The 14,003-nt window shown below is 40.6% G+C and overlaps 1 protein-coding gene across 2 annotated transcripts in view; it reads right to left on the bottom strand.

Moving 5' to 3' along the window:
• The window catches only part of LOC122076474 (26S proteasome regulatory subunit RPN13), a 31,845-nt gene extending 19,204 nt beyond the window's left edge, over positions 1-12,641 (bottom strand). For both annotated transcript variants that reach the window (XM_042641774.1, XM_042641775.1), the window contains exons 1-2: positions 12,481-12,641; positions 12,100-12,148 (exon numbers count right to left, since the gene is read on the bottom strand). In XM_042641774.1, coding sequence (XP_042497708.1) covers positions 12,100-12,138 — 39 coding nt within the window. In that variant the 5' untranslated portion in view covers positions 12,139-12,148; positions 12,481-12,641. The remainder of the gene's footprint in view (positions 1-12,099; positions 12,149-12,480) is intronic.
• Between the last annotated feature and the right edge of the window lie 1,362 nt (positions 12,642-14,003).

Here is a 14,003-nt window from a genome sequence, read left to right as displayed (position 1 = left end):
AATTCCCGTTTTCAAACAGTCAATTGGTACCGTGATTGTTGCAGTAACCCTTTAAACACAAACTGACTAGCGCCAACCATTTTTACCAATCACAATCGTACACACTCCTGGCTTACAACCACTGTATGACCATGCCCACCAGACGATGCACACCCACTCTGCAATCAAACACACTTCTAATATCCAATCACACACAACACCAAATATATGTGGTTTGGCAATTTGCCTACATCCATGGAAAAATACTCCTTTAGGGTTTCGTGTTTACTTGATACGCTACTCAATTTTAACCGCTACAATGGTTCAAGAGACTCTAATGCTTATGTTCTTGATTACACAAGAACTAGGACCACAACCCTGATCAACATCCTAAAAGTCACAGACCTGATAAACCTTACAAAATAATAAATAATCATATTACAAATCCCACCCTTACAAAAATTGAACTAGGTTTTTTTTTTTTTTTTCCTTGATGAATAAATAAATTCATTACCAAGAGGAGAAGTATACCAAGGGGAAGAAAGGGGGGGGGGGAGGAAGGCTAAGCCAACAAAGGGGCTATCAGCAGGCCAAAAAGAAAAGCCCAGCAACAATAGGGGGTAAAAGATGATACATCAGTTGGTGGGGGGAGATAATAGTGGTAGGGAGACCCCAGGAAACAACGGTGTCATGAACCATACGGTGTCTGATGCAACCAATCTTTGAACTAACATCAAAGTAGATGGCTTTCCAAATCATATCAAAAGAACGAGAGTTAGAAGTCCATCTATGAAGATTCCGCTCTATCCCTATATGGTTGATAGTAGCACACATATAGAATGTCCACTAAAGGTCATCAACCTAGATCCATTCTCTACTCAAGGGGAGGATACGTCTGCTGACAGGCCAGCAGGAGGCAAGGACTCTTTTCTAGATAAAATCGGAGAACGGGCAGGAAAAGAAGAGATGGTCAACATCTTCAGTGTCATTCCAACAAAAATAGCATGAATGGGGGACTTGGATGTGATGGTAGATGAGGAATGACTGCATAAGAAGGCAGTTGGAGAGAGCTCACCATGCTGTGAAGCTGTGGCGATGGATATGACCTTTGAACCAGATAATGTTGAGCCAAGGGATTAGGGGGTCCTTTAAAAGAATGAAATTCCAATCAGAGACAGAAGAAAATAGTGTCAGAGGAGATGGGGACCAAATAATTTTATTTTGCCTTCCTCGATGGCCAGGGGGGATAGGAGGGAGGGTCAGAGGGAGGACCAGAGATAAAAAACGAAGGGAAGGGGGGAGACCAGATTTACTGGGAAATGATGGAGGCAACAAAGGCTAATCTGCTTAAGCCAGAAGAATAGATGATCCTGGGAGAGATTTGGGGGAGGAGGATACCTGATGGGTGCCAGGGGTCCAGCCAAAGAGAGGTGGCTGGGTTTATCAACACATAAACACAACCTAGCTTAAACAAAGGTTTTTGTGTTTGGATTACCTAATTAAGAAATCTTATTGGAAGAACGTCAACTTTCTTCCACATGTTCCACCTCACTTTGCTTCCCAAAGGCTTGAACAATGCAAATAAATCAAGTCATATGATGTCCTCACAACCTCTAAAGCACAACTACTTTGTTTTGGCTTGAATTTCAAGAACACGGAAAAAAAAAAAGGACTCAAAAGCCTTAAAAAATGAGCTCACAATCGCACTTTGAATTTGGACCGTCAGATCTGCTAGATGGAGGGCTAAGATTGAGCCAAAAAGAATCTAGTGACAATCTAGAATGTCAAGATCGATGGCTAGAACAAGATTGTTGGATTGATCTTCAAAAGTGTGGACTCGATCTGGATCGTCGGATTGCTCAGCTTCCGTCAACATGGAGTGTGACATGTCTTGGTGAATAGAATGGAATCTTCGGCGAAACCTCCCAATACATGCGACAAACTGAATCATCATAATAATCCGATGGGATAAAGCGTTGCTTCCGCGTGCTACCAATGAGACATCAAGCAATGGAATATTTTCTGCCGACCATAGTGTGCCTACAGGTGCTACACCTAGAGCTATTGGATTTGGATATCGACAACATTGCCACTCCAAGACTCTCTGATCAGCATCACACCCACCTTCACTGCGACTTGGTACTTTGTGGCATACATAACTCGACGCGCTTGGCCAACCAGGGATAATGGGCGAGAATCTTTCCCTTTTTCGGATCGCACCTTGATTTGAACCAACAGTTGATGAGATTCTGGACCTTTCAAAACCGAGTCTCACAGGGTTGTAATGTCCGAGAACTGTTGAAATACACCCTTCATGGGGTGATTTGGTCGAACACTTGAGGAGTGTTACTATATTTAGCCACGAGAGAAAAATATGATCTCTCGCTAGCTTTGCTAGTCCAAGATCAATTATGCATTATTTGGTATCATAGCTACGGACGAAGTCGACAATTGCTAAGTTCTACTTCAACCTGAAGGTAGATCGTGCATATCTAAAAAAGCGTGTAAGCAGTGCACGATACTCCTACCACTCTGGGGAGGGTCATAAAGAACATAACCTTACCCACACTTTGCGAAGTAGTTTCTAGACTCGAACCTGCGAACACTAGGTTGCAATGGAGCAACCTTATTGTTGTGCTGAGGTCCACCCTCTTATATCATGCATATCTAAGTTGTAAATTTTCCAAAACTCAAGGACAAGTTTTTCCAAGCTAGGGAGAATTGATGCAAATTATAGGGAGGAGATTTGGAGGATATTCTAGAAGATCTTAAGGAGATTAGAGCATATTCTAGAAATCCATCAGATTTGAGTAGAGAATATTCTGTTAAAAATATTCCAGCTACTCTGGTGATTGCGGGTTTCACTTTGTAGCTTCTTACTCTCTATTTTATAGGCTCAGATAGGTATGTTACAATCCAGCCATAGTTTCTATTTTGTAATGCTCTAGAAAATTTCTATTTTGAAGGAAGACTTAATTTGCAAGGGATCCTCCTACTATACCAGAGGTTTCCTATTTCGTTGGTTTCTATGAAGTTATAAATAAAGGAGAAGGGGCTTCAAACCTCTAACGCTTGAAAAAAGAAGTGAGTTTTGGCTTCAGCCTTGTTCATGCAGTGGTGATGCAGTTCCAGCCCTCTTGGTGATGATTCAGTAGGTTGGGTATGGTGGCGATTCCATTCCCACAGGCCAGGTGGTGAAGCCTTGGTCAAATCCCTTGTATTTTCTTCTTTCATATATATATATATATATATATATAGATAGATAGATAGATAAAAGCATAGAGAATATTGTTCTTAATACTGGTTTTGTCCCCCTATAGGCGATGCTGTTTGTGATTGATCTCTCGCTGGCTTTCAAGATCAATTCTGCAATACTCTTATGGCATTATAAAAAATATGTTAAGACCCAAATAGAACTCCGATATGTGGTCCTATACGTACATAAATACTTGAATAATCAAAGTGGACTGCCTGAAACACCAAAAACTGATCTGCAATTAACATCACTTGAATAACTAACTAAAAAACCAACAACAAAACTTAGCCTTATCCCAACTTAATGGGGTCGGCTACATGGATCCAAACCAAACAAAGTAGGTAAAAACTGAGGTCTAAACAGAAAAGGGGGATGAAGAGATGAGAAAAGAGGGATAAGAAATGAGATGAGAAATGGAAATGGAAAAGACAAAAGAAAGATGAAAGATGTTGACTAAAAAACCGGCTTATAATTAAAATCCCAGTACAACATAAACCCAAAGCTAAACCTGCACATAGTCTTCTTATTGACTACTCATTTTAAAAAAGGGAGCATAGTATCATACAACATATCCAGCCATAGAAGCCTAGAAGCTTCCATCCTATTCCTCTTCTACAGGAGAAATCTCTCAAACTTGGTATCCGTCTCATTCCTCTAATGAGGTGAAAAACAACGCATCATTCATTGATGCTGTCTGGATTAAAGGTCGCCTCACCGCTCCGCTGATTTCATATTATTACAAAGGTTCATTTCTCTCAATCCCTACACTTGGTATATTATTACTGAACTAGGGTGCAAAAGCATGGGGAGCGAACAGGATTAGATACCCTGGTAGTCCACGACGTACACATTTTTTAAGCAAATAGTTCACAGTGCCCATTCTATAGATACTGGAAAAGGAAACAGTGTTTGCACACCTTACATTGACAAATTTGAATTTATACAAGGAATCTTTAATGCAGCTAACGAGGCGCCCCTACTGGTGCCAGAACTGGTGAAAGCTCCCCACGCTGATCGCATTATAACTAGCACTAAAGCCAGCAAACAATGCATCCTCACTATTCTTAAGTAAATAGAATAGCTTGAAAGCCCCCTAACCTGCAAATGGAGGGTGGTCGTAGATCACAAAGAAAAGGCCTTAATATTTTACTCATAGGGAACGCTACTCAACACAACCCTTTCAACAGCAAAGTACAAGGCCCATTGGGTGAGGCTCCATAAAAGATTACGCATGCTAGCATGCCAAAACTAGTACTTTGAAGCCAGCTGAAAAATCGATGACACGTCACCCACGCAACAGCTGGCTTCACCCCCCAAACTTGGTAAAAATGGTAAACACGACAAACTCCAAATTTGTTCCATTCAAACGCAGTTCGAATCCGATAGCGAGGAGGGCCAACAAGTCCAAGGTTTCTACTCGCTGTGATTGATGATAGAAATTGACTTTGAAACCTCGAATTTTCACCCATAAAAGCAAAACTTGACCTCTCTTTCTCCCCTGATAATTTGAAATACCTAGATTGCCCCTTGTCACCACTATAGGTCCCACTGAGAACTCCTCAGATGAAATATCCAGGTCCATCCTCCTGATCAAGTAAAGAACTGCATTCTCTTGACTATCAACCTTGACGGTCTCATCAAGCAGGTTCCTAAACTGATACAAAAGTTGACAACCAACACCTCATCATGGTCATGTAGATCCTCAAGTTAAATTGTTACCTATTTCTTTGCAATTGCTCTACACTCAAATGGAACATTGAAAGACTAAGCATTTGGTGAATCACCGCCCAATTTCCTCAACTCTAGCTGCTCGAGCAATGACTGGAGTGGGAGAGTCTGAGTCAAAAAGAGGATTCCTCAGTTCTTCCTCTCATTCAAAACTGTGCATGAGACTTTCATTTTGCACGGGCTCCTAAGTGATAAAAGAAAGAAGATGAGTTCTTCTTTTTTTATTACCTTCCTTGTGAATGTGTAAGACCAAATCCATGAAGAATTATATACAAAAAATTCAGTCGAGAGAATAGCACATATAGAGATTTAAAAAAGAATCAATCTAATCTAGGTCATAATCCATATGGGATTCCCATGAAAACAAATTGGGGAAGTTCAATCCTAGCAATCCAAGGCTTTGGTGGTCCACCAGGTCTACTGGAAAGAATTTATTTTAAGGGAGGGCCATTGAAAACCATCAAGGATGCCAAAACCTACAATGTGGAGACTCATCGCTTTCTCAACCATATTCAAAATTGTCCAGGGGATCTCGGATTCGAGCACGAGAGCAGATCAAACCAGCGAAGGCTCTCCTCTGAACCCTAAGCGAAGGAAGTGAAGGCCCTCCAGCAACAGCCGCCTGTCACGGCCTTAGACCATGGGCTGGTGGGCTAGGCCCATGGGCCTATGTTGAGCGGGTCGTGACACGCCGCTCTGGAGCAGCCTAGCCGTGAGGCCAGGCTGCTCCCACCCTCCCGTCTTCCTCTCTCATCCTCTACCTCACACCTTCTCTCTCTTTCTCCTACTCGCTCTTTCTCTTCTTCTTCATTATGTCCATCTCTCCCTCTCTTCTTCCTCCTCACCTCCCTTTCTCGGCTCCTTCATCTTTGGTTAGGGCATCGTCGGCTAAAGTTGCAACTTGGCCGTCAGCCATCAGTCGTCGGTCACCATCCCCGCTAGGCCTATCTAGGCCGGTCTGGTTTCTTGCTTTGCCTACAGCCTCGACGCCTCTAGTCCAAATCGCCTGCTCTCTCTCCAATTGCCGTCTTACACCGCCACCGCTTGATCACCAGCCAACCATGCAAGGCCAGCCATCGCCTGAAGTGCCTGACTCACTTGGCTAACGTCGATTTGTTGCCAGCTGCATGTCCAACAACCTGTTTGGCCACCATCTATGCTCGGCCAGAAGCCGAATCGCCAATGCCCTCCGCAAGGCCGACGCCCTCCATTATGGCTGTCAACTCGACTAGGCCAGCTGCCTGCTTGGTCGTGGCCCTCCGCAAGGCCAGCACCCTGCCGCTGTGACTTCCCTCTTGACGATGGTGCTCTCTTGGCTGCTGAGAAGATGGAGTGAAGAGATAGTTTGTTATGATTTGTGGAACCCTAACTGGAATTTACTTGGTTGCCCTTGCTTGTAATGGACTTCCTTGTTTAGTCTTTTGCCCATGTGGGCTTTCAGCTGTCATGGGCATTTTAGTGCCATATTTTGGAGCCTTTTAGCCCATGTGGGCCTTGGTTGTAGTCCTTTATGGGCTTTAGTGCCCTTATTGGATTTGCAATTTCCCCTTTGGGGTTATATATGATGCTCCCTCCCCCTTCTTTTAATGCATTTATTATTCACCCAAAAAAAAAAAAAAAAAATTGTCCACTTCAAAACGAAGTTAGCTTCTTAAACAGGCACACAACAAGACACAATTGTAAGCCCTGAGAATATCAGCCGCCAATGTTCACAGGCTAGATACTGTCTCCTTGTACTTGTCAATAACTGACAAAGGCCAACTTTATTTATAGAAGAGAAATAATACGAATAAGGTATTGTTAGGTGAGGATGACTCATCCTTATCCTAACATGCACACATGTGATACATTGAACCTGGACACACATTAACTATCCCCCTCAAGTTGGTGCATTTATGTCTCTCATGCCCAACTTGCAGACAATAGGATGAAACACTTAGCAATATGAACCTTTTGTGAACACATCAGCCAACTGATTTTCTGTGGTGACAAAAGGTATGCAAATAGAGCCTTGCTCGAGCTTCTCCTTGATGAAGTGCCAATCAATCTCAATGTGTTTGGTCCTGTTATGCTGGACCAGATTGGAAGCAATGTAGATTGCAACCTTGATATCACAGTTGCGTCTCATTATAGTAGTGTCACATTGGCTTTGCAACCATTACCCCTTAATCATTGAGTAACAACTTGAGCCATACAAGTTCATAAAGTCCCTGTGCCATTGGCACAATATTCAGTTTATGCAATACCCTAAAGTAAAACGCTGATCATCAATGGAATCGGCCCAGTTGACATTAGTTAAAGCTTCTCCTTTAAGGTTGTCATTGTTTGAGAATATGAGGCCTTTCCCAAGGGCCGATTTTAAGTATCTCAGAACTCCATGCATTGCCTCAAGGTGTGCCGTTTGTCGATCATGCAAGAACCAACTGACAATCCCTACTGCCTATGTAATGTCTAGCCAGGTATGAGAAAGGTATATTAACGTCCCAACCAATCTCTGTTTATTGGATCACCACTCTTGCTACTGAGAAGATGATTGACCAGAGTCAGTTGGCTTACACCCAAGCACACCTGTCTCAATGAGAAGATCTAGCACAAACTTCCTCTAGGAGATATACCCCTACTAGATCGAGCAACTTCAATTCCAAGGAAATACCGGAGAGGTCCCAAATCTTTAATCTCGAACTCCCTTGCCAATTGAGCCTTTTATCTTTAGAGATTTCAGCTTCATCACTACTTGTCACAACCACTGTTAGTTAAAACGCATTTTAAACAAATGCGGTTGCCGTTTTTTCCCGTTTAAAACGCGTTTTCCCGTATGCTACTATACAATACAGGAAAAAACGGCAATGGCAAAAATATCCATTTAAAACACATTTTAAATGCGTATTTGTATTTTAAGGGCAAAATAGGAATTTTATTTTTTTTAAAAAAAATTGTAGAAGTGAAGAGTGAAGACGATAGGATACTAGGGTTTTGGTTTTTAACTTCCATATTATCTATAGGAAAAATATCTCATCTTCTTGTAGCCCATTGAGTAAGGAGAAGCTAAAACCAACAACATCTCATCTTCTTATAGCCCATTGATTATTTTATCTTGGGACTCCTAAGAGCTTTTGGAACATTAGATGTATATATACAGGTAATAATCTCTCAAATTGCATGAGTATACTATCGTTTTTTTGGTTTCGTTTTTTTGAAAACTACACGTTTAATACTCGTACCATTCGTTTTTGTCCGTTTGCGGTTCCCATTTTTTTTACCATACCGTCCATCGTTTTTATCTATTTAAAACCCGTACCGTACATCTCTGTTTTTTTGTCGTTCCCGTTTTAACTAACAATGGTTACAACTATATCATCAATGCAAACAATGAGGGTAGTGACCTTACGATCATCATACTTGATGAACAATTTGTGATCAGTTTAGCATTGTTCATAGCCAAATTTTAGCATAGCCTTCAAGAATATGCCAAACCAAGCCCGTGGGGATTGTTTTAGGCCATAAAGAGATTTCCTTAGCCGACAAACCTTCCCAGCTGTGGGTGATGCTTCAAAGTCCGGAGGAATGTCCATATAAACTTCCTCTTCTAAGTCAGCATTTAGAAACGCGTTCTTGACATCTAACTACTGGAGGTTCCATCCAAGATTGGTAACACAAGATAGCAAAGCACGAAAGTTCATCTTTGCAACCGATGCAAATGTATCCTGATAGTCAAAATCATAGGTTTGTGTAAAATCCTTGGCAACAAACCTTGCTTTATACCTCTCAATGGTTCCATCGGCCTTATGCTTCACCTTGTACACATACTTACATCCTACTAGCTTCTTTCCTTCTGGATGGGGAACCAGCTCCCAATTGCCATTCTTTCCTAGAGCATGTATTTCCTCCAACATAGCATCCTTCCACTCAGGATCAGCCATAGCATCTTTCCAACCCTGTGGAATAGAAACAAAAGACAAGGAGGGAACAAAGGCACAATAGGATGAGGATAGGGATTCATAAGAGATAAAGATGAAAATGAGATGTTTAGTGCATGCTCTAACTCCTTTCCTCATAGCAATAGAGATGTCACAATCGTCATTACCAGTGGCAGGATCCATATTACCTGACTGAGATGAAGGAGGTGGATCCAGGGCTGTTGTTGGACATAGTAGGTCAGTTGCAGGTTGCCTTATCTGGTTCTTTTGTCTAGATTGCGTGAGCAAGTCTTTCTTTAGAATATTCTCCCCCTCATTGCTATCAGCTTAAGGTTTCTCTCCCTCAATACAAACAATATCAATAGCATGAAGGAAAAAGAGGAATAAAAGGAGTTTTGGAATTATATTCTCCCTAAGAATAGAGGACTAGTAGTAAGGCTCAGATTCATGGAAGGTAACATCCATGGGTAACAAACAATCGACGAGTGGGAAGACGGTAGCATTTGTAGCCCTTTTGGCAGACAGAATAACCAATGAAGATACAACGAAAAGCCCGAGGGTCAATTTTGGAGTGGGAAGGTGTGGAGTTTGTGCGCATAACAAACACACCCAACCACCCAAGGAGGAAAATGGGAGGCTAGGGAAGGCTCTAGAGGACAACTCACATGGGTTTGAAAAACCAAAACATCTGAAAGAACCTTGTTGATAAGATAAGTTATAGAAAGGACAGCATCCCCCAATAAAACTTTAGAACATTCATGGTAAAAAGAAGGGAGTGGGCAACATCAAGAAGATAGCAGTTTTTCCGCTCAGGACTACCATTTTGTTAAAGAGTACGAACACAAGAAGTTTGAAAAAGTAATGCCCTGGTCATCAAGATATTGACAGAAATGATTGTCAATATATTTGATTCTGTTATCACACCGAAGAATTTCGAATTGGGTAGTAATTGAGTCTGAATCATTGTGTGAAATGAAAAGAAAAAGCTAAGAACTTCAGATTTATTGCAGAGAAGATAAATCCAAGTTAAAAGAGTGCATTTAAATAAACCACTTAAAACCACCTCAAGAGACAATGCGAGAAGGTCCCTACACATCTGAGTGAATAACAGAAAATAGAATATCACTTTTATTTTAATTCGGTGAATATGAAATAAGGATATGTTTAGCCAATTCACAGGTATCACAATAAAAGGTGTCTGGGCTATAACCCTTTATTAAAGCAGGAAACATGAAGCTTAAACTACAAAAAGAAGGATGACCAAGGCGCTAGTGCCAAAGGTGTACTAGTTAGAGGACACTATCCTCATGAAGAGTATGAGCAGAAAGTCAAGGAGGCATCATAGGAAGACCCGGATCCAGATAGTACAATCTGTCCCACACCGTAACATATCCAATCATTTCTCCTGTCACCAGATCATGGAAAAGGCATGGGTAGACCAAAATGAAACACAACAATTGAGATCAATTGTAAGACGATAGATAGAGAGCAAGTTGTACAAATGTTAGGCACATGTAAAACAGATGATAAGGATATATTACGAGAAAATTTAATGGACCAAAAATAGAGGATAATGATTTGTCTGCCATATGTACTTTATCCTTAACTAAACAAGGGAGACATGAACAAAAGAGGTCGGAGGAACTAGTCATATGATTAGAAGCACCTGAAAAATCAATGAGTTAAGGACATATTAGAACTAGAGGAGACATGGAAAATACTTGACTGGGCAAGATTGGAAGTAGAGGTAGGACTAGGCACAGAAGAGGTGGTCCCAAGTTGAGACATCATGAGCTGAAGTGCTAATAACTGATTAGAAGAGAAGGATGCAGCAAATGTAAATGCAGGAGTAGGCTTTCCAATAGGAGAAGCATCAGTAAACTCAGTGATATGTGCCTGGGAGTGAATAGGACTCTGTTTGCTGCCATGCCCTCCCCCCTTAGGGGGAGCATGGAGTTTCCAGCATGTCTCACGGTCACAGGAATGGCAAGGTCTGCCACAATAATCACATTTGACCGGTTCTTTGGTTTTGGAAATTGTCTTAGGACCAGAAGGATCCACACTCGCTGGTGTAGAAACCAAAACAAAGTGAGAAGTCACAACGGAAGAAAGCATAATGGAACGGCAGCAATATTCATATTGAAGCAAGTTATACGCCTGAAGAAGAGTGGAAATTTGTCCCTGCCAAGAATCTGGATTTGAATCTAATCGTACTCGGGATTCAAGTCTGTAAGAAAGTCATAGAACCATTCCATCTCACGTTCCTTCTGAAGGCAGTGGCATCCGTAGTATATGCCATGAAAACCAGGTGATAAAATCCAGTTGTTGTCAGAGAGCATTCAAAGTAGCATAGTAGGCTGTAAGGGAGAAATTTTTCTGAGTGGTCTCGCAAACCCGTCAGTGAAGCTTATAGATTTGTGCATAATTACTGGTCTGGGCATAAGTTTGTTGCACAGCATCCCATAATTCATTTGCAGAATTCATAAGAGCAAAGCTAGAACTGATTGCTCATTCCATAGAATTGAGGAGAAAGGACATGATGAGTGCATCATTGGCCAACCAAGTATTCTTGAAAATCCTAAATTCCTCAAATGGAATTAGTGTTTTAGTGGCTGCATTAAAAATACATGGAAAATCCTTGACCCTTCTAAGGACATGGTGAGTTCCATGGACCATACACAGTATCAGACAGTGTGTCTAACCTTTTTCACTCCTGGACAATCTTTTAACAGATAATGAATTCACTATATTACCAGATATTTCAAATGGTTCTGTTTTGTGTTGTGTACTGGTATTTCAAAGAACAAAATTCTCATAGATGCTTTAAAATGTTGTATCTGGATAAATACAAAATCAAAGGCGAATATGTTGACCAATGCAGGCCGTTTTGCATAACATAAAGACTACCACCTAAACACTTGGCTCTAAAATTCCTAGAATCAGATAGGTAAACACTAAAGCTAGTAAGACAAAAGATTATACAGTAAGCATGTCAAGTAAGTATATAACCACTTTCCTAAAAATTGGGGGGGGGAGGGGTTCGGATCAATTGATTCGGGGTTTTTTTTTTCCCCCCCTTAAGATAGAAAGGAAACATTGTACAATAGCAGGAGAAAGATAATAAATAAATTTTTCTTTGGATTGGGGTGGGAGGATGGTTAACAAAACTAAGATAGTTAAACATTAATACATAGGAAACAATCATATGCCGTTAAATACCTGCATTTGGGGAAAATCTTCCGTTGCAGACGACCCCATAGCTTCAGACCTGCTTCTCCAGTTCGGAAGAAAAACAAAAGAAAAATTATGAATTAGTATTCATCCAATAAACTAAACCCAGGTAAGCCAGCCGCCTTTTTTTCTTCTTTTTCCTCGTACCATCAACATAGATTCAAAAACCATTAAAATAAACCATGACGTTGCCAATCTTAGAGGCATGGATTACAGTATTTAAAAAACTAATAGTTATGGAAACAATGAGCTAAGAACAATAGAACCCTAGTTTCCCATTAATCATGCATTGGATAAAGCTTTTTAATGATTAGTGGAAGCAATGGAAGAAAGGATTCTCTGAGGCATTGGCAATTATGAGTTATTAACCTTTTGCCGGAATCTGATGAATTGTCGAGAATCGGTCACTGATTCTGATGACGATGAAGAAAATAAAGATTTGAGAGAAAAAGAGGGAGAGAGAGATTTTGAACTTCTGAAGTGCTTACGAGTCTCCTACCATGCGACGGAAAGGAACCTTCGAGGGTTTTGGAGCCAAAGTTGAATTTACCAAACCGTACCTGTTGTTCAACCATATTACATATGCAAGCAACGGGATCGGGATCGGGATCGGGATCGGGATCGGGATCGGGATCGGGATCAGGCACTACCAAGGTTCTAAAACCTCAGATTTGTCAAGTCTGATACTGGATGATCGGCCTAGATTGGATCATATCGGACAAATTTCCCCCTGCTTTCTAATAAAAATCAGTTTTTCATTACATTTTTACCGTTGACCATACTTGTGTAAGTGGCTTGATCCGTCAAGTTCAAAACTAATCGAATGCAGCTGATACTGACCGGTCTGATCCGAGTTTTGGGACCATGATCACAAGACTTGCTACTGATGTAATCTACTTTGATTAGTAAATCAGAGAAGCCGATCCTAATTGAATGGTATATTCCAAATTCTTGAAGATGTTAATGTAAGTGGTGGTACTTCTGCTAACAGGTACCAAGGCCTAGGAAGTCCTGGGATCGACTCTCTTGCTTTTTAAAGGAAGTTGGGGTTGAATATAATATGCGAGGGGATAGACATGCTAGCGACATATAATGGAATCTGACATACGAACACTATTTACTAAGGATGTGAATTTGAAACTGTAACCGTTTATTGAAACAAAACTGAGCCGTTTACACCAAAACGCAAAACCATTTAGTAAATGGTTCGATTCTGATTTCAAGTTCAAGATCGGTTAACTAAACGGGTCGGTTTGATTTTAACCGCTTAATCCGTCGGTTTCAAACCGAATTAACATCGTGAAAATCGAACCATTTACATCGTCAAAACTGACCTGTTTAGCAATTTAATAGAATAAAAGGTAAACTGATATGTTTTTAGTACCTCATGCTCTTTAACTTTAGAACACTAACGGTAAGTTGCATTCATTAGCAATTCTATTTGTATTTCACTTTCTCCATGTAATATTTGCTTTTGCTTAGTTGTTTGGTTGTTTTAACAAAACATGATAGGTTTAATTTATAGAAGAATTAAAGACCATAGAGGTTGTCCAATTGTCTATTCAACAATTTACTCATATTATGTAGTTATGTAGTTAAATCCTTGCTTGTTCCATGCCTCATTTAATTTGATACAAGATTGAAGTGTTTATTAATAAAAGCAAATTTCAGTAAGCATGCGAATAAACTAGCAAACCAATTGCTAACCGTTTAGAAATCGTATAGATTAAACCTCAATCAAAACCGTCTAAAAACCGTGAAATCGAAACAGTTTGCTAAATGGTTCCATTTCAGAAATAGCAACCTTTTAGTAAATGGTTTGGTTTTGGTTTTAGCTAAATAAATATGAACCGAATTAAACCATACCATATCACCGAAACCAAACCAATTAA

This window comes from Macadamia integrifolia, chromosome 4, assembly GCF_013358625.1.
Source record: "Macadamia integrifolia cultivar HAES 741 chromosome 4, SCU_Mint_v3, whole genome shotgun sequence".
NCBI lineage: Eukaryota > Viridiplantae > Streptophyta > Magnoliopsida > Proteales > Proteaceae > Macadamia > Macadamia integrifolia.
This window is presented reverse-complemented; position numbering and strand designations above follow the sequence as displayed.